Below are 19,288 nucleotides of genomic sequence, written 5' to 3' on the forward strand. Positions count from 1 at the left end.
TTGGGTCTGGTAGAAAGAGAAAGAAGGTGGAGGCCGGGCGCAGTGGCTCATGTCTGTAATCCCAGCACTTTGGGAGGCTGAGGTGGGTGGATCACCTGAGGTCAGGAGTTTGAGACCAGCCTGACCAACATGGTGAAACCCTGTCTCTACTAAATACAAAAAATTAGCTGGGCATGGTGGTGCGTGCCTGTAGTCCCAGCTACTTGGGAGGCTGAGGCAGGAGAATCGCTTGAACCCGGGAAGTGGAGGCTGCAGTGAGCTGAGATCGCACCACTGAACTCCAGCCTGGGCAACAAGACTGAAACTCTGTCTCAAAAAAAAAAAAAAAGAAAAGAAAAGAAAAAGAAAAAGAAGGTGGAGGCCCTAAGGGGTCTGGAACCCACAGACTCCAGCCAGAGACAAATCAGGTGCAGAAGGGGCGGCTCTGCTGCTGCCCTGTGGGCAGGTTCAATGGGCTGGGCTGTGGTGGCATTTTCGGGGGCCAGCTGGGCAGCTGTGCAGTGAGATTATCCTGGGCAGAGTGAGCAGGGGGGAGCCAGGGGCGGTGCACTCACTTCTTGGACGGTCCAGGAGGCATCGGAACCGGACTCGTTGGGGTTTTCTTGCCAACTGTCTGAGCCCGGGGACAAGCACGGGCCCCCTTCCTCCTCCAGCTCCTGCCCACACTCCATTTCACCCTCCGGGGCTGACGTCATTGTGGAGTTATTGTTCTCAGAATCTGTAATGGCAGATGAAGGAAGGGTCAAACCTCAGAGAGAAGCCAGTGAATGTTAGCAAGGAAAAACTGGCATCCTTCCCGCGAGTGCAGAGGTTCACCCCGTTCTCCCTCCGAGGTCCTGCACCGGGCCTGCTGACGTGAGCAGGGTAGGGGTTCTGCTCCAGGTGGGGAGGAGGGAACCAGGGACCCCAGTCTCAGCACAACACGGCGTGGATCGGACAGAAAGACCGCACGGTCCTAGCATCCAGCCCCTCCCTCCCAATGTCCAGATCAGTGGCTTCACCTGACTCTGTACTAGGATGTCAGCACACCTCGGGCACCTCTAAAACAGAGCCTGTTATGCTTTCCTCCCCTACTGTAGACATTCCTCCTGTCTCCCCAGGGTGGGCACTCTCCCAGTGGTGGCCCAGGGGTCTCCCACTGCTTCCCTTTTGTCCTGGCACTAAGGCATCTGCCTGCCCAGCTGCTGTGCCTCCAGATTCTCACCCATGCAGAGCTGCCACGCAGACAGCATGGAGCACCCGCACCCCACGCTCACTCTAGCCTTTGCTGTGGTGTAGATGTGCCTCGTCCGTCCCCACCAAAACTCATGTTGACATCTGATCCCCAGTATGCCAGTGCTGGGAGGCAGGGCCAGGGGGAGGTCAGTGGGTCATGAGGGCGAATCCCTCACGAATGGCTTGATGCTGTTTGTGGTCAAGGGTTCTCACTCTCTCTCGAGACTGGTTTACTCCCCTTGGGAATGGATTAGCACCCACCAGAGTGGGTTGTTACGAAGCCAAGATGCTTCGTCAGCATCCCCGTCGGCCCTACTCTGCCATGTTGTGACATGGCACAAAAGCCCGCACCAGAAGCCAGGGCGAGGCCCTGAACTTCTCAGTCTGAAGAACTGTGAGCTAAATAAACCTCTTTTTTCTTTTTCTTTTTTAATTTAATTTTAATTTTTTTGAGACAGGGTCTTGCTCTGTCGCCCAGGCTGGCGTGCAGTGGTGCAATCTCAGCTCACTGCAACCTCCGCCTCCTGGGTTCAAGTGATTCTCCTGCCTCAGCCTCCCAAGTAGCTGAGATTACAGGTGCGTGCCACCACACCCAGCTAATTTTTGTGTTTTTAGTAGAGACAGGGTTTCAGCACCTTGGCCAGGATGGTCTTGAACTCCTGACCTCATGATCCACCCATCTTGGTCTCTCAAAGTGCTGGGATTACAGGCAGGCGTGAGCCACCTTGCCCGGCCTCTTTTCTTTTTCTTTTCTTTTCATTTTTTTTTTTTTGAGACAGAGTCTCGCTCTGTCGCCCCGAGCTGGAGTGCAATGGCACAATCTTGGCTCACTGCAACCTCCTCCTCCTGGGTTCAAGCGATTCTCCTGCCTCAGCCTCTGGAGTAGCTGGGATTACAGGTGTTCACATCCAGCTAATTTTTTTTATTTTTAACAGAGATGGGGTTTCACCATGTTGGTCAGGCTGGTCTTGAACTCCTGACATCGTGATCCATCCACCTCGGCCTCCCGAAGTGCTGGGATTACAGGCGTGAGCCACGGCACCCCGCCTTTTCTTTTTCAATTACCCAGGCAACAGAAAATGGACGAAAACACCCTTCAAGGAGTCCCTGTTTTCTTTTCTTCTTCTTCTTTTTTTTTTTTTTTTTTTTTGAGGTAGAGTCTCACTCTGTCGCCCAGGCTGGAGTGCAGTGGCCGGATCTCAGCTCACTGCAAGCCCCACCTCCCGGGTTCATGCCATTCTCCTGCCTCAGTCTCCCGAGTAGTTGGGACTACAGGCACCTGCCACCTCGCCCGGCTAATTTTTTGTATTTTTAGTAGAGACGGAGTTTCACGGTGTTAGCCAGGATGGTCTCGATCTCCTGACCTCGTGATCTGCCCGCCTCGGCCTCCCAAAGTGCTGGGATTACAGGCGCCAGCCACCGTGCCTGGCCTGGAGTCCCTGTTTTCAATCCTGGGTCTGGACGACCCCACCACTCCCTGACACACACTCCAGATGGTGCTGGGCCAAGCCTGCTTTTCTGTACAGAACCTTCTCTCTGCCTGATCCCCACAGACCCTTCTCCAAAGCCCCAGGCCTGCCCCGGCTGCGCCCCTGTCTGGACACTTCCTCCCCCTGCCCGTTTCCAGCACACAGTTTCGTCACTGCCCTCCCATCCTCTGAGATCTGGAGGGCAGGGACCACACAGACCTTTTTCCCTTTGAGTACTCAGTGTTGGCATAGCTAAGAGCTCAAGAATTCGTGAAGTTCCTTAGCAGGACTCAAAATTGATAACAAATCTTCTAAACGTCTACATACACAGACACACATGAAACATCACAGCCAGCCCAAGGCCCCATCCTTTGAGAACAGATATTTCACCCATGCCAAGGATTCTGAGCCTGCCCCTCCCACCAACCTGCCTTCCCACCAGGGGCGGGCCCTGACTAGCCTAACCCAATCAGGGCCTCAGTCAATCACTGGCACCAGTGATTGGCTGAGGGAGGGGCCAACCAGCAAGAAGTATGGAAGCATCCATACTTCCGGACCGTTACTGGAGTTTCTGCCACTCAGTGCATCGTGGAAAGACCACGAGGCGGTACTGGGAAACCACTGTTCTCCACCTGCAGACAAAGTTGGCAGTGGAGAAGGGCAGAGCTGTCAGGATCAGAGAAATGGAGCAGAGCCCTAGTACATTTGAACCCCTCAAGCCTGGACTTGGGCAGAGATGGCCCAGCACATTTCTCTTGCTGAGAAAGCCTAGGAGAGCTGGGTTTCAGGCCGTGCCCAGTACAAACAGTCCCAACAACCACAAGTACCAACCAAAGCAAAACGAGCTTCCCTAAAGAAAGGCCGTTCAAGGAAATGCACACACAAGTGGTCTCTTAACTTCCATAGAGATGCCCGCCATGCCTACTGATGAAGGAAATCAGAACAGAGCCCCTACAATGCCATTTCCACCCAACCACTGGCACAGATTGACAAGATCAATCATTCTGAATGCTGGAGAGAATGAGTAGAAATTTAGAAGGCAGGGACCAGAGACACAGCCGGTCAGTGGCCCTTTTGTGCAGGGGATTTGAAGATATTTGCATTGTAAATGTGCCAGCCTGAGGCCAGCAGGCTAGTGGCTGGGAATCTGTCCTCCAGATGGCCAGCCTGGCTCAGAGGGCAAGGTCTCCATGCAAGCATGCAGCCCAGCAGCCTGTGTCATGGCAAAACAGCGGGACAAGGGAAGCGCCCAGGACAGGCCTGTTGCTGAGTCAGGCCCTGCTGGGTGGCAGAGCCAGGGAGGCTGCTGAGGTCCATCTTCCACTACAGGCCTCAGTCACTGTACATGAAAATAGCAAGGCATGGGCAGGGCATGAGCTGCCACTCACATAAACATGTGTGTGTGCACACGTTCACACAGAGGAGATGTCTAGAAGAGGACACACCAGTTTACAGTGTTGCTCTGGGGAATGTGACAGGCCTGGTCCAGGGTGAGGAAACTTCATGCTATTTTATGTCCTCCTATAACATGTGGATCATTTGCCAACCAGCATTTACATTTTTGTAATCATAAAAATAAGTAGCTGGATTCGGAAATAAGAGACATAGTTAACTAGCACTTTCTAAACAATGTACATGTTAACTCATTAATTACTCACAGGCACTTGTATAGAACAGGGTTATCCAGAGAGAAGAACTAATAGGATATGTAGGTAGGTAGGCAGGCAGGTAGATAGGTAGATACATGGATGGACGGATGAATAGATAGGATGGGATAGATGAATGGACAGATACATAGAATAGATGAATGGATGGATGGATGGATGAATAGATGGATCCATGAATAGACAGATAAGCTAGATGAATGGACAGACAGATGATAGATAGATAGATAGATAGATAGATAGATAGATAGATAGATAGATAGACAGAGAGATAGATAGATAGGATAGATGGACAGATAGTATAGATGGATGGACAGATAGGATAGATGGATAGATGAATGGATGGATAGAAAGATTGGATGGATGGATGGATGGATGGATGGATAGAATAGATGGACAGATAGAATACATGAATGGATGGATGGATGGAATAGATGGATGGATAGATAGAATAGATGGATGGATAGACAGATAGATAGGATAGATGGATACGTGGATAGATAGGGTAGGTGTACAGATAGGGTAGATGGATGGATAGATGGTGTGATGGTTAATATCAAGTGTCAATTTCATTGGGTTGAAGGATGCCTAGACAGTTGGTAAAGTATTGCCCTGGGTGTGTCTGTGAGGGTGTTGTCACAGGAGACTGACATTTGAGTCAATGGACTGGGAGAGGAAGATCCACCCTCAATGTGGGCGGGCACCATCCAGTCAGCTGCCAGTGTGGCTAAAACAAAGCAGGCAGAAGGTGGGGAAAGCTGGCTCGCTGAGTCTTCTGGCTTTCATCTTCCTCCTATGCTGGATGCTTCCTCACGTTCCTCCTGTCCTTGGACATCAGACTCCAGGTTCTTTGGCCTTTGGACTCTTGGACTTATGCCAGTGGTTTGCCAGGGGGATCTCGGGTCTTCAGCCACAGACTGAAGGCTGCACTGTCGGCTTCCCTGCTTTTGAAGCTTTTGGACTCAGACTGAGCAACTACTGGCTTCTTTCTTTCCCAGCTTGCAGATGGCCTATCACGGGACTTCACCTTGTGATTGTGTGAGCTAATTCTCCATAATACACTCCCTTTCATATAGACATAGATCCTATTAGTTCTGTCCCTCTGGAGAACCCTAATACAGACTTGTAGACAGATGGATAGATAGGATAGATAGAAAAGATGGATGGATAGGTACCTGGATGAATGGATGGATGGATCATTGATAGTAGATGATAGACAGATGGACAGACAGACGGACAGACAGATGGATGGACAAACAGAGGGATGAGAGAGGATGTATTAAGAGAATTGGCTCACACGACTATGAAGGCTGAGAAGTCACCATTTGGTTAAGCTTACATTCATTTTCATTCCCAAGATCCACCTGTCTTCCACAAAGGCCAAATAGGGGAGGTGAATGGGAATCCCCACCCCTGCCTCTTTGGAGTGCTTGGAGGTGGCACTAATCCCTGCAATCCCTCCAGGGATGCAGTACTGCTTTTTTTTTTTTTTTCCTGAGTCAGGGTCTCACTGTCACCCAGGCTGGAGTGCAGTTGTATGATCACGGCTCACTGCAGCCTTGACCTCCTGGGCTCCAGTGATCCTGCCATGCACGCCCATGTTCACCGTAGCACTATTCACTATAGCCAAGATACAGAATCCACCAACTATCCAACAATGGATGATGAAGAAAATGTGGTATATATACATAATGGAATACTACTTGGCGTTAAAAAAGAATGAAATTGGCCAGGTGCAATGGTTCATGCCTATAGTCCCAGCACTTTGGGAGGCAGAGGCAGGGGGATCACTTGAGGTCAGGAGTTGGAGACCAACAATGCTAATATGGAGAAAACCTGTCTCTAATAAAAAATACAAAATTAGCCAGATGTGGTGGCACACACCTGTAATCCCAGCTACTTGGGAGGCTGAGGCAGGAGAATCGCTTGAACCTGGGAGGCGGAGGTTGCAGTGAGCCAAGGACCAGCCACTGCACTCCAGCCTGGGAGACAGACTAAGACTCTGTCTCAAAAAAAACAAAAGAAAGAAAGAAAGAAAAAAGAAAATCGGCTATTGAGTAGAGCCACCTCCATCAATAACCTTAGCCAGATCTTCTGGAGAACTTACTGCAGCTTCTCCACCAGCACTTGCTGCTTCACCTTGCACTTTTATGTTATGGAGATGACTGCTTTCCTAAGACCTCATAAACCAATCTCTGCTGGCTGCAAACTCTTCTCTGCAGCTTCCTCAACTCTGTCAGCCTGTGTGGAATTGAAGAGTTAAGGCTTTGATGTGGATTAGGCTGTGGTTTAAGGAAATGTTGTGGCTAGTTTGAGCTCTCCAGACATCGCAAACTCTCTCCGTATCAGCAATAAGGCTGTTTCACTCTCTTATCATTTGTGTGTTCACTGGAGTAGCACTTTTTTTTTTTTTTTTGAGATGGAGTCTCACTCTGTCATCAGGCTGGAGTGCAGTGGCGTGATCTCGGCTCACTGCAATCTCTACCTCCTGAGTTCAAGTGATTCTCCTGCCTCAGCCTCCCGAGTAGCTGGGACTACAGGTACACACCACCACACCTAGCTAAGTTTTGGATTTTTAGTAGACATGGGTTTTCACCATATTGGCCAGGATGGTCTCTCTCTCTCTTTTTTTTTTTTTTTTTTGAGATGGAGTCTCATTCTTGTCACCCAGGCTGGAGTGCAGTGGCATGATCTCGGCTCACCGCAACCTCCGTCTCCTGGGTTCAAGCAATTCTTGTGCCTCAGCCTCCCAAGAAGCTGGGATTATGGGCATGAGCCACCACACCCAGCTAATTTTTGCATTTTTAGTAGAGACGGGATTTCACCACGTTGGCCAGGCTGGTCTCAAACTCCTAACCTCAGGTGATCCACCCACCTCAGCCTCCCAAAGTGCTGGAAGCACTTTTAATTTCTTTCAAAAACTTTTCCTTTGCATTTACAACTTGGCTAACCATTTGGTGCTAGAGGCCTAGCTATCAGCCTATCTCAGCTTTCAACATGCCTTCCTCAAGAAGTTTAATCATGTCTAACTCTTGATTTAAAGTGAGAGGCATGAGGCCAGGTGCGGTGTGGGTGGCTCACACCTGTAATCCCAGCACTTTGAGAGGCCAAGGTGGGCAGATCACTTGAGGTCAGGAGTTTGAGACCAACCTGGCCAACATGGTGAAACGTCATCTCTACTAAAAATATAAAAAATAGCTGAGGGTGGTGCTTCACGCCTGTAATCCCAGCTACTTGGGAGGCTGAGGTAGGAACATCGCTTGAACCTGGGAGATGGAGGTTGCAGTGAGCTGAAATGGTACCACTGCACTCCAGCCTGGGTGACAGAGCAAGACTCTGTCTCAAAACAATGAAACACAATTTAAAAAAATAAAGTGAGAGGCGTGAGACTCTTCTTTTCACTTGTGCACTTAGAGGCCACTGTAAGGCTATTTTTTTCTTTTCTTTTCTTTTGAGACAGGGTCTCACTCTGTCACCCAGGCTGGAATGTAGTGGGACAATCGTGGCTTACTGCAGCCTCGACTTCCCAGGCTCAAGTGATCCTCCTGCTCCGGCTAATTCTTATATATATATTTTTTTGAGATGTGGCTTCACCATGTTGCCTAGGCTGGTCTCAAACTCTTGGTCTCAAGCAATCTACTCACCTCGGCCTCCCAAAGTGCTGGGATTACAGGCGTGAGCCACGATGCCTAGTAAGGTGGGCCACCTTTTGATCTACCTTTTGATCCACGTTTCAGCAACCAAACAAAGACTCAGAGCCCTTCCTAACTCTACCAGCTGCAACGTGAAATGCATCATCTCTGCTAGTGGGCCCACACTAATAAACTCAACCGATCCAACTTTATATCATTTGGAACTCAATGTCTCCAGCCTGGCCAGGGGCTTCCCATGTCCCCATCCCAACATTGAAGGATCCCATCCTTTGCCACCCAATGTCCTCACTTTTTTTTTCTTTTTATGCAGAGATACAGTCTTTCTACATCGCCCAGGCTGGTCTCAAACTCCTGGGCTCAAGCGATCCTTCCACCTTGGCCTGTAAAAATGCTGCGGTTATAGGTGTGAACCGTGGCATCTGGCTTAAGTGCCCCCGCTTTAACAGGCTTAAGTGCCCCCGCTTTAACAGTAGACACCCTGCATGGCTGAGAGCTCAGCTTTCCTTGTAACTCAGCTAATCGCATGAGAGCTTGTGCTCGATTTTCTACAATTTCAACCCCGTGGCTACAGCAGAGAAGATTCCGACCCAGGGCACGCTAACAAACTCTCAGATCATTTACGCAGAGCTGCAGCCCAGACATCGAATCCCTGAGTTCATCCTTTTCACCACTTTCTCAGTGATGCTGGGGGGCAACCAGCCAGCATCATTGCATTTCTTGGTTTTCAATAAATGTTCAAAAGCATCATGTAGAGAGTCACCAAATTCCTGGCCTCTTACGAGTGGTGAGTTAGGAGTCTGAAGTGCATTTGCTTTGCATGCCTCTAGAAACAGTTCATGCTGCGTACTACCAGTCCTCGCAGCACTATTATTAATAGAAGTGGAGCCCTCAGGCCACGCGGTGGCTCACACCTATAATCCCAGCACTTTGCAAGGCTGAGGCAGGTGGATCACCTGAGGTCAAGAGTTCGAGACTAGCCTGGCCAACATGGTGAAACCCCGTCTCTACTAAAAATACAAAAATTAGCTAGGCGTGGTGGTGGGTGCCTGTAGTCCCAGCTACTTGGGAGGCTGAGGCAGAAGAATCACTAGAACCTGGGAGGCAGAGGTTGCAGTGAGCCAAGATCATGCCACTGCACTCTAGCCAGATCAACAAGAGCAAAAAAACTCCCTCTAAAAACAAAAAAAGAATGTGGAAGGATGGGGGTTCACACCCTGACCCCTAAACTTGAAAGACAACATCAGAGAGACCCCATGGCAAGCAGCTGGGCAAAGACTGAAAGAGGGGAAGGGTGGTGCAAAGGTCTTGCAGTGGAAGCACACCTAGTGTATCCAGGAAGGGCCAGGAGGCGGTGGGCTCTGGGCGCAGGAGAGGGAGCCAAGAGGAATGGGGTGGGCAGCCGTCTATGTAGGACCTTGTGGCCACCATAAGGGCTCCTGCTGCTAGTGGTGGTGGGGGCAGATCTTGGAAGGGGGTCTGTGGTTTGACTGCTGTGCTGAGCGTAAGCAGGAAGGTAGCGTGGAGGCGGGGAGACCAGCAGGGCCCTCTGCATGTGGGGCATGGAGGAAGGAGAGGGCCCAAGGGTGGTGGGTCTGACAGAAACAGCTGGAATACAGAGGTGCCCTCACCAGTGGAGGTAGGGCTGGGCTTTGGACACAGAAAGGCTGAACGTCTGGGGCTGCCAGTTATAGGGTTGGTATTTAAGGCCTCAGAGGAGGGGAACCAGTCTGAGGCCCCAGAAGCCAACAAAATTGAGGATGGACTCAAGACGGTCAGCAGGCAAGGCCCGCCTGACACTGCCCTGTTCCTGCCTCTCCACCCGCCTCCTGAGTCAGGGAGGTGCCTGGGCAGGTCCTGGGGCCCCCTCACAGCCCTTCAAAAACTAACCCAGGCAGAGCTCTCAACCCCTGCAAAGCCTCGAACTCTGCTTCCCTGCAGCATCCTCTGAAACCCTCTACCAAGCCTTCAGCTCAGCCCGACACTTCTCATTTCCAAAGGGAAGAAGAACCGTGAGCTCTCTCCAGGAAATGAAACTGAAACTTTTCAAAAGCACCAGGAACCTCTAGCAAAGACACCAACAAAACTTCTTGAGAGTTCTGTAGCCACAGAGGATCTCGGCCCCACCTGGGCTGCCTGCTGCCCAGGGTTTTCATTTCCCGGAAGGGAAGTGACACATCTCCGGGGGTCCCCACTGCCCCCGCATCCACCAGCACCCCCGGGGCCTCACCTGCTATGGGGGCTGCAGGAGGCAGCCTCTCTCCGCACTGGCTGCAGAACCTGGGGGCTTCCTCCTTGGAGACATGCTGGCACGAAGGACACTCCATGCGTCCTGCTGGGACGACTCAACACCAGCGCTGGTGCCCTGCAGATCCAGAAGCAAGAGCAGGAGTTGCTGGCAGCCCGCTATATACCAGCCTCCTGTCACGTGACCACAGCTTCGGTTTCATTTTCTGGGAAAGTGAAATCACAGCAGCCCAGCTGGTCCCCTGGTTAATCGAAACCCAACAGGAGCCGAGGCCAAGACCAGCCCCTCCCTGCTCTCTGCTGCCCTCTTGGCTCTCAAGCTTTTGCAGTCTCTTTTTTATTTTTTTGAGACGGAGTCTGGCTCTGTCACCCAGGCTGGAGTGCAGTGGCCGGATCTCAGCTCACTGCAAGCTCCGCCTCCCAGGTTTACGCCATTCTCCTACCTCAGCCTCCAGAGTAGCTGGGACTACAGGCGTCCGCCACCTCGCCCGGCTAATTTTTTGTATTTTTTTAGTAGAGACGGGGTTTCACCGTGTTAGCCAGGATGGTCTCGATCTCCTGACCTCGTGATCCGCCCGTCTCGGCCTCCCAAAGTGCTGGGATTACAGGCTTGACCCACCGCGCCCGGCCAGCTTTTGCAGTCTCTGCCCTGGTCCCTCACTCTGTCAGCCTAGAACCGTTCCTGCTGCTGAGGACATGGGTTGGGCCAGGTGGGGATAGGGGATGCTCCAGACAGGCTGGGCAGCCATGTGCTATTCAGCAGGGTACCATGGCCTGCCCTGAGCAATGCGCTCAGCCTCCTGATGCTTCACCCTCCTCATCCTCTAAAGAGGACTAGAGCACCTGCCCCACAAGTGATGGGGCCTGAGCAGGCAGCCCAGAACTACTGGGCTGGCAGTCAGATTCCTAGTAATGGGGGGAGGCTGCCGTCCACGAAGCTCCCCACTCTGCACTGACCACCTGCCCTTAGAACAGCCTCTGTGGTAGATGGCATCAAACCAAGGTGATGGTCACAGCGAGTCCAGACCAAGACTCAGGCCAGCATCCCCGGCCTCCAGGGTCACTTCTTGCATCCAGGGTGAGAGTGGAGATGGCATTTGGGCTCTTGGCCACCTAATAGTGGAGGACCTGACTCTCTCCCTCCCCAGTAAGAGGCCCCAGGGCACACTGGCCCACCCACCCCCTTCTTCTGATGGCTTCGAACTAAAGAACTCCACTGGGGCAGTGGCTGGAGCGGCAGCTGAGTGGTGCCTTCAGCAGCGGGAGGACACTCAGGCCACCTCCCTGCCCTGGCCCTGCCCTCTCCTTCCACTGGGTCTCCATCACAGGGTGGGCTGATTCAGGTTGGGCCTGAACGAGGGACGGAGGCACTGGCTGTTGGTTCCCTGGCTTCACCTGTGTGGGAGACTAATCTATGCCACTCCAAAACAGACTCTGGTCAATTTTGAGATGGCTATTCAGAGAAACCACATAGTCAGGAGCAGTTCTGGGAAGCTGTCCTTTTGTAAAAGGCTATAAAGGAAATCCACATCACGAAACAGCAGACTGGAGCGGAAGATCTCTCTGAGGCCCCATTACCTGCCTAGAGGGATCTCAGAACGGTCCCAGGGACACACAAGAGGAGTGCCTGCGGCCTCACCAGTTCCTCTGAGAGCAGCTCCGAGATCACTTGAGTGATTATCTGCACAAGACAACCCTCTACACCTCCCCTCTCCAGCCCCAAGCTCCCGTCCCAATGTCATAAATAAAACATCAATCATCTGTCGTCTTCAGTCTTCCCTTTGATGAGGTTGCCAATAAGTGTATGGGACAATTTGCATCTCTTTTCTCCAGGTCTGCTGCCCTTTTATTCCAGGGACTAAAATTATCTCTCCTTCAGAGTAGAAGGAAAGTTTAAAACTCCCCTTCCCCTGCCACAGCCAAGCCCTGGCCCCCACCGAACCTCCTCCCCTCCACACTCCACCTGAAGCAACCACCACTGGGCACTCCCTCCCTCAAACACCTTCAATGACTCCCCACCGCCCAGGCCTCTTTCTTCCCACCCGAACTGTTTCCTTCTCCAATGCTACACTGGGGAACCATAGACCAGAAAACTCGAAAAATCCTCCATTAAGCATCTTCTTCTTCTTTTTTTTTTTTTTTTTTTTTTTTTACAGTTTCAGTCCTCACCCAGGCTGGAGTGCAGTGGACAATCTCAAATCGCTGCAACCTCCGCCTCCGGGTTCTATTGATTCTCCCGCCACAGTCTCCCAAGTCCCAAGTAGATGGAATTACAGCCATGCGCCACCACACCTGGCTAATTTTTTGTGTTTTCAGTAGAGAAGGGGTTTCAGGTTGGCCAGGCTGGTCTGGAACTCCTGACCTCAGGTGATCCGCCCGCCTTGGCCTCCCAAAGTTTTGGTACTACAAGCATGAGCCACCGCGCCCGGACCCCTAAAGCATCTAATTGTTCCGTCTGCCCTAGGGGCCGAAAGACACAAGAGAGCGCCCCAGGCACCCAATACTGCTGCATTCAATACGCTTCCTGTCTTTTCTCTGCCATTTTTCCCCAAGCACAGACACTGCCACCCAAATCAAAGCCCATCCCCCCAACCACAACCAAAGTCAGCAAGGTGGGGGCAGGGAAAGGTCACCATCATGTTTGCACAACTCCTTCCCTCCCGGCCTGGACTCCCCCAGGACCCGGCCCACTGGCTTGCAGGCAGCCATCCGGGAGGGGTGCCCACCCCGGCCTTGAACCCCGCGCTCGGGCGACTTCGCCAAGTCGGGAGGATGCTGCGCGGTGCGGTCCGGAAGGGGCGATGCCTCCCTGGTAAAAGTTAGGAGTCTGTTTTTGCAACTTCACTTTTCCGTTGTTGCAATTCGTGCAGGCGCAGGATTCCCGGGCGGAGCTGCAGGCCCCGGTCCGGCTGTCCCCGTCCACTACCCGCCCGTGCCCCGGCCACTTCCCGGGGGCAGCACTGCCGGGATGGGCGGGTCGGGGGCTCTCTGCGCTCCGGGGATGTCGCCGGGGTCCCATGGGTGCCCGCTGCCCCCACCCCGGCCCCTCCCGCAGCCGGGAAACAGGGTCGGTGGGCGCCGCGGGCGGGGCTGGACCTGGCACCCCGGCGGCGAAACCGAAACTTGGAGCCGGCAGGAAGAGGCGGCCGGGAGGGGCATCCGGACGCAGGCGCCGCTCCCCGGGACCCGGCCAGCCCGCCCGCCCGCGGGGCCCACTGCACCCTAGCCCGCTCCCCGCCCCGGGAGACTCTCCGCGTCCGCTCGCACCTGCGGCCCCCGAGCTCGCCGCCTGCCGCGCTGTCGCCCCTCGGGTCACGGGGCCCTGGGCCCGCCCTGCCCGCCGCCGCTGGACCCGCGCAGGCGTGTGCGGAATTCCCCGCCAGTGGCGCCTCCCAGTGACTCCGCGCCCCCAGCCCCCGGGAGGCGCCTCGGGCCGCTGCGCGCCGGGTACAGGCGCAGGAGGGGCCTCGGTTCCCGCCAGGCGTGGGGCGCATGCGGGTCTCCCGGAAGCCCAGACCCCAGGCGGGCCTGAGCAGTGGGGTGGGGCCGGACAGGTGCGCCCCCTGCCCCGGCGCCCAGCACCTCGGACAGTGTCCGCGGCCTTGCAGAGCGGGCGGCCAGCCTGGGAGCCGCCCAGAGGGCGCCCGGGGGGTGCAGTGGAGGTCGTCAGCGCGCCGCGTGGGGGCCTTTGCGGATTAAGAGACCTCCGCGGCCCTGCGCAGAGCGCTCTGTCACTGATGGAGGGGCCACACGGTTTCCCCTTCTGTGAGGCTCACGGTGTAACCAGGGACCTCCGTTTTAAAATCACCCTTCCTTCCCCTCTCACCCCTTCATCCCGTCCCTCTCTGGACACTGTGCGTCTCTGCGCATTCCAGAGGAGATCCTCATCCTGAAACAATCTCGGGCGCGGAGCCCCAGCTGGATCCTCCTGCTTAGGGGGGGTCGCCAACAATTAGTCCAACATCCTCGCCAGCCACCCCTCCTAACCGACAACTGCCCACGACAGCCATGGGAACAAGACACAGACCCTGCCCCTACCCCACTCCCCACGGCGCCCACGGCAAGTTTCCCTAGAAGAACCTGATGGCAGCCTGGGCAATATAGAGCGACCCCATCTCTACAAAAAATCATTTTAAAAAATTAGCTGGCTGTGGTGGTGCACCTGTAGAGGCTGAGGCAAGAGGATCGTTTGAGCTCCAGGCTGCAGTGAGCCGTGATCATACCACTGCACTCCAGCCTGGATGACAAAGTGAGATCTTGCCTCAAAAATGAACCAACACAAAAACCTGAGGGTAAATTTTTAATTTTAAGATGGCATTTTTTATTTGTTTGTTTTTTGGAGATAGAGTCTCACTCTATACTCCAGGCTGGAGTGCAGTGGTGCGATCTTGGCTCACTGCAACCTCCACCTCCCAGTTCAAGTGATTCTCATGCCTCAGCCTCCAGTAGCTGGGATTACAAGCACCCGCCACCACGCCTGGCTCATTTTTGTAATTTTAGTAGAGACGGGGTTTCTCCATGTTGGCCAGGCTGATCTCAGACTCCTGACCTCAGGTGATCCACCTGCCTTGGCCTCCCAAAGTGCTGGAATTACAAGCATGAGCCACCGCACCCAGCCAAGGTGACACTTTAGAACGCTAGTTGGGCATCTTCTCACTTTGCTGGGTCTCCGATTAAAACCTGCTTTTTCCTCCCACCAATCCTGACTGCACCACTGCACTCCAGCCTGGGCAAAAGAATGAGACTTTGTCTCTAAACAGTTAATTTCAACTGCTGCTTCTGACTTTTTCAATATGACTAGTCGAAATGTGTAAATGACTTGCATGGCTCACATTGGTGGCTTGCATGATTTTTCTGTGGGACGGTGCTGTCTCCGTGATCACAGTCTGTCTCTACCAGCTGCTGCAGCAGGTACACATAAGCCCTTGGAGCTTTGCCTCTTGCCCATGTAACAGTGCTGGGCCGGAGTGCTGCTCAGCAGGGTGCCCTCCTCCGCTCTGCCATTTTCACCCCATGGCTTTGGAGGGCACCCAAAGAATCATCTCCATCCCAGGCATCAGAAAGCGGAAAGGAGCCTGGAGGGAGAGGTTGTTATTGGCTGGGCTTAGAAATGGCACACAAGCTTCTCACACTTCATATGCTGTGTGTGTTTGCCAGGCTGTTGAGACACAGGACCCCAGACCAGAGGGGTTAAACATGTGGATGAAAAGAGTCAAACTCTGTAAAATATTTGAAGAGATTTATTCTGAGCCAAATATGAGTGGCCATGGTTTCACTTACGTCCGTGTGAAGAGACCATCAAACAGACTTTGTGTGAGCAATAAAGCTTTTTAATCACCTGGGTGCAGCCGGGAGGAGTCCGAAAAGACAGTCAGTGAAGGGAGAGAGGGGTGGGGCCGTTTTACAGGATTTGGGTAGGTAGTTGAAAATTACGGTCAAAGGGGGTTGTTCTCTGGCGGGCAGGGGCAGGGTCACAAGGTGCTCAGTGAGCCAGGATGAGCCAGGAGAAGGAATTTCACAGGGTAATGTCATCAGTTAAGGCAGGAACAGCCATTTTCACTTCTTTTGTGATTCTTCAGTCACTTCAGGCCCTCTGGATGTGTACGTGCAGGTCACAGGGGATAAGATGGCTTAGCTTGGGCTCGGAGGCCTGACCCATAGCCTGTGGCACAGCCTTCAGGCAGTCCTGAGAACATGTGCCCAAGGTGGTTAGGTGCAGCTTGGTTTGTACATTTTAGGGAAGCCTAAGACATCAATCAAATGCGTTTGAGAAATACACTGATTTGGTCCAGAGAGGCAGGAAAATTTGAAGCGGTGGGGGCAGGAGACTTCCAGGCTGTAGGTAAATTTAAACATTTTCTGGTTTACAATTGGTTGAGTTTATCTAAAGACCCGGGATTAATAGCAAGGAAATGTTCAGGTTAAGATAAAACATTGTGGAGACCAAAGTTTTTTTGAAGTCTCATAGTGCCTGCCTTTAGAGACAAATAGATGACAAATGTAATGTTTCCTATTCAAACCTTTAAAGGTGCGAGAGTCTCAGTTAATCTCTGCAGGATTCGGAGGGCCTGGACGAAAAAGATCTAGCTATGTTCACAGAGATTCTTTACAGATGCAAATTTTCCCCCACAAAGGACAGCTCTGCAGGGCCATTTCAGAATATGGTAAAGAAACATGTTTCGGGGTAAAACATTTTGATTTTCTTCTTTGTCACATAATGTTATGCCAGAGTCAGACTGTAAAGTAAGTCCGGAGGTTGCCTCCTTTGGAGAGAGGCTAGTCAGAAACTCGAAAGAATGCTCCCATTTGTCTCTCACTTATCTATGACCTGGAAGACTTTCCAAAGTTGTTCGGCCTATGCATCTTACATAGATTGATGTCTCATGTCTCCCTAAAATGTATAAAACCAAGCTGTGCCCTGACCACCTTGGACACAGGTCGGCAGGACCTCCTGGGGCTGTGTCACGGGCAGGTGTCCTCAACCTTGGCCAGATAAACTTCCTAAATTAACTGAGACTTGTCTCAGGTATTTGGGGTTCACACGAAATATAGGATTAAATGAAATCCATCTGCGAATGTTTGGTTTGTAAGGCATGACTCTCTGATGCCTTAGATAGGAATTTGGGCAAGATTAAAAAATTCAGAATTTAGTCTTCAAACAGCAGAAATGCACCATCTCACAGCTCTGGAGGCCAGAAGCCCAAGATCAGGGTGTTGGCAGCACTGGGTCCTGCTGAGGCTATAAGGGAGTATCCGTTCCAGGCCTCACTCCTGGCTCCTGGTGATCACTGGTACGGGCTGAATTAAAAGTCCTGAACCTCTTTGACAGAAACTAACAGACCCTCTTTTGGCTATAAAACAACAAAAAAAATTTTTTTTTTTTTTTTTTTTTTTTTTTTTTTTTTTTTTGAGACGGAGTCCCGCTCTGTTGCCCGGGCTGGAGCGCAGAGGCGCGATATCGGCTCACTGCAAGCTCCACCTTCAGGGTTCACGCCATTATCCTACCTCAGTCTCCCAAGTAGCTGGGACTACAGGCACCCGCCACCACGCCCGGCTAATTTTTTTGTATTTTTTTTACCAGAGACAGGGTTTCACCATGTTAGCCAGGATGGTCTCGATCTCCTGACCTCATGATCCGCCCGCCTCGGCCTCCCAAAGTGCTGGGATTACAGTCAGGAGCCACCACACCCAGCCAACAACAAAATTTTTAAGTCTCAGCCACAGCAGGACAGAGGCTGGCCGTGTCCCACCTGCTTCCCAGCCCCAGCCCTCTTACTGTCATCACCAGTGTCAGGCCTCTGAGCCCAAGCCTGCACGTATTCATCCAGATGGCCTGAAGCAAACGAAGAATCACACAAAAGAAGTGAAAATGGCCAGTTCCTGTCTTAACTGATGACATTACCTTGTGAAATTCCTTCTCCTGGCTCATCCTGGCTCAAAAGCTCCCCCACTGAGTACCTTGTGACTCCCAATCCTGCCAGCCGGAGAGCAACCCCTTTTAACTGTAATTTTCCACTCCCTACCCAAATCCTATAAAACAGCCCCAACCCGTCTCCCTGCGCTGACTCTCTTTTTGGACTCAGCCCGCCTGCACCCAGGTGAAATAAACAGCCTTGTTGCTCACACAAAGCCTGTTTGGTGGTCTCTTCACATGGACGCGCGGGAAAACCAGGTCCTATCAAAGACTGAGGATGCCTCCACTAACGGTACCCACCCGGCACCTGGTCTTGTTTCGGTGGTTCTGACTGGCCTCCTGAGGATGTGCACTTCGGGGACTTGTACCCTACATGTCACCTTTTTATGTATAGGGCCTGATTATAATGCATTTAAATGTTAAGTCTTTTTCCCAAAGTGAACATGGGTCATACGTTGCTGCATTTTTCACACATGTAAAGCCTAATGCCCATGCATATGCGACTCCTTCATGAATACTCATAGCCCCTCCTGTAACCTACTGAGCACGTATACTTGGCCAACCCTTTCAGAGTAAATTCCTGTCTTACCCGTCCCTTCCTCAAAGTGCCGGCCATGCTTCCCAGGCTACAAGAAGAGCCTCCGGCCAGGCATGGTGGCTTATGCCTGTAATCCCAGCACTTTGGGAGGCCGAGGGGGGCGGATCACGAGGTCAGGAGATCGAGACCATCCTGGCTAATACGGTGAAACCCCGTTCTCTACTAAAAAAAAAAAAAAAATACAAAAAATTAGCCGGGCATGGTGGCGGGCACCTGTAGTCCCAGCCACTGGGGAGGCTGAGGCAGAAGAATGGCGTGAGCCTGGGAGGCGGAGGTTGCAGTGAGCCGAGATTGTGCCACTACACTCCAGCCTGGGCAACAGAGCAAGACTCCATCTCAAAAAAAAAAAAAAAGCCTCTGGCCGGGCTCAGTGGCTGACGCCTGTAATCCCAGCACTTTGGGAGGCCAAAGCAGATGGATCACAAGGTCAGGAGTTTGAGACCAGTCTGGCCAACATGGTGAAACCCCGTCTCTACTAAAAATACAAAAAAATTAGCTGAGCATGGTGGTGTGTGCCTGTAATCCGAGCTACTCGGGAGGCTGAGGCAGAATTGCTTGAACTGGGACCCGGGAGGTAGAGCTTGCAGTGAACCGAGATCATGCCACTGCATTCCAGTCTGGGCTACAGAGTGAGACTCCATCTCAAAAAAATAAATAAATGGCCGGGTGTGGTGGCTCAAGCCTGTAATCCCAGCACTTTGGGAGGCCGAGACGGGTGGATCACGAGGTCAGGAGATCAAGACTATCCTGGCTAACACGGTGAAACCCCGTCTCTACTAAAAAATACAAAAAACTAGCCGGGCATGGTGGCGGGCGCCTGTAGTCCCAGCTACTCGAGAGGCTGAGGCAGGAGAATGGTGTGAATCCGGGAGGTGGAGCTTGCAGTGAGCTGAAGTGAGCTGAGATCCGGCCACTGCACTCCAGCCCGGGCGGCAGAGCGAGACTCCATCTCAAAAAAAATAAAATAAAATAAAAATAAATAAATAAATAAATAAACCTCCTTGCAGGCTGCAACCCTTTATGAGAAACAA

The 19,288-nt window shown here is 52.4% G+C and overlaps 1 protein-coding gene across 4 annotated transcripts; it reads right to left on the bottom strand.

The window, feature by feature from the left end:
* Positions 1–359: 359 nt before the first annotated feature.
* On the bottom strand, positions 360–13,592 carry LOC115894721 (E3 ubiquitin-protein ligase RNF213-like). Of its 4 annotated transcripts, none has more exons than XM_030922539.1 (3): positions 13,513–13,592; positions 10,229–10,363; positions 360–718 (listed from the first exon to the last, which is right to left on the bottom strand). In XM_030922539.1, the coding sequence occupies exons 2-3, from the start codon at positions 10,323–10,325 to the stop codon at positions 507–509; spliced, it is 309 nt and encodes a 102-aa protein (XP_030778399.1). In that variant the 5' UTR covers positions 10,326–10,363; positions 13,513–13,592; the 3' UTR covers positions 360–506. The 4 variants fall into 4 exon arrangements, with proteins under 4 accessions (XP_030778399.1, XP_030778400.1, XP_030778397.1 ...); XM_030922540.1 differs by lacking the exon at positions 13,513–13,592 and adding an exon at positions 12,972–13,479; XM_030922537.1 differs by lacking the exon at positions 13,513–13,592 and adding an exon at positions 12,415–13,479.
* Positions 13,593–19,288: the final 5,696 nt, after the last annotated feature.

The sequence above is a fragment of the Rhinopithecus roxellana genome, chromosome 19 (genome assembly GCF_007565055.1).
Source record: "Rhinopithecus roxellana isolate Shanxi Qingling chromosome 19, ASM756505v1, whole genome shotgun sequence".
NCBI lineage: Eukaryota > Metazoa > Chordata > Mammalia > Primates > Cercopithecidae > Rhinopithecus > Rhinopithecus roxellana.

What these genes read in the sequence shown, in the direction of transcription:
- LOC115894721 (XM_030922539.1), bottom strand. Translation starts at nt 10,325, where the DNA reads ATGGAGTGTCCTTCGTGCCAGCATGTCTCCAAGGAGGAAGCCCCCAGG. An exon ending in TCCTGCAGCCCCCATAGCAG is followed by an intron (nt 719 to 10,228) that starts GTGAGGCCCCGG and finishes CTGCCATTACAG; the next exon opens with ATTCTGAGAACAATAACTCC.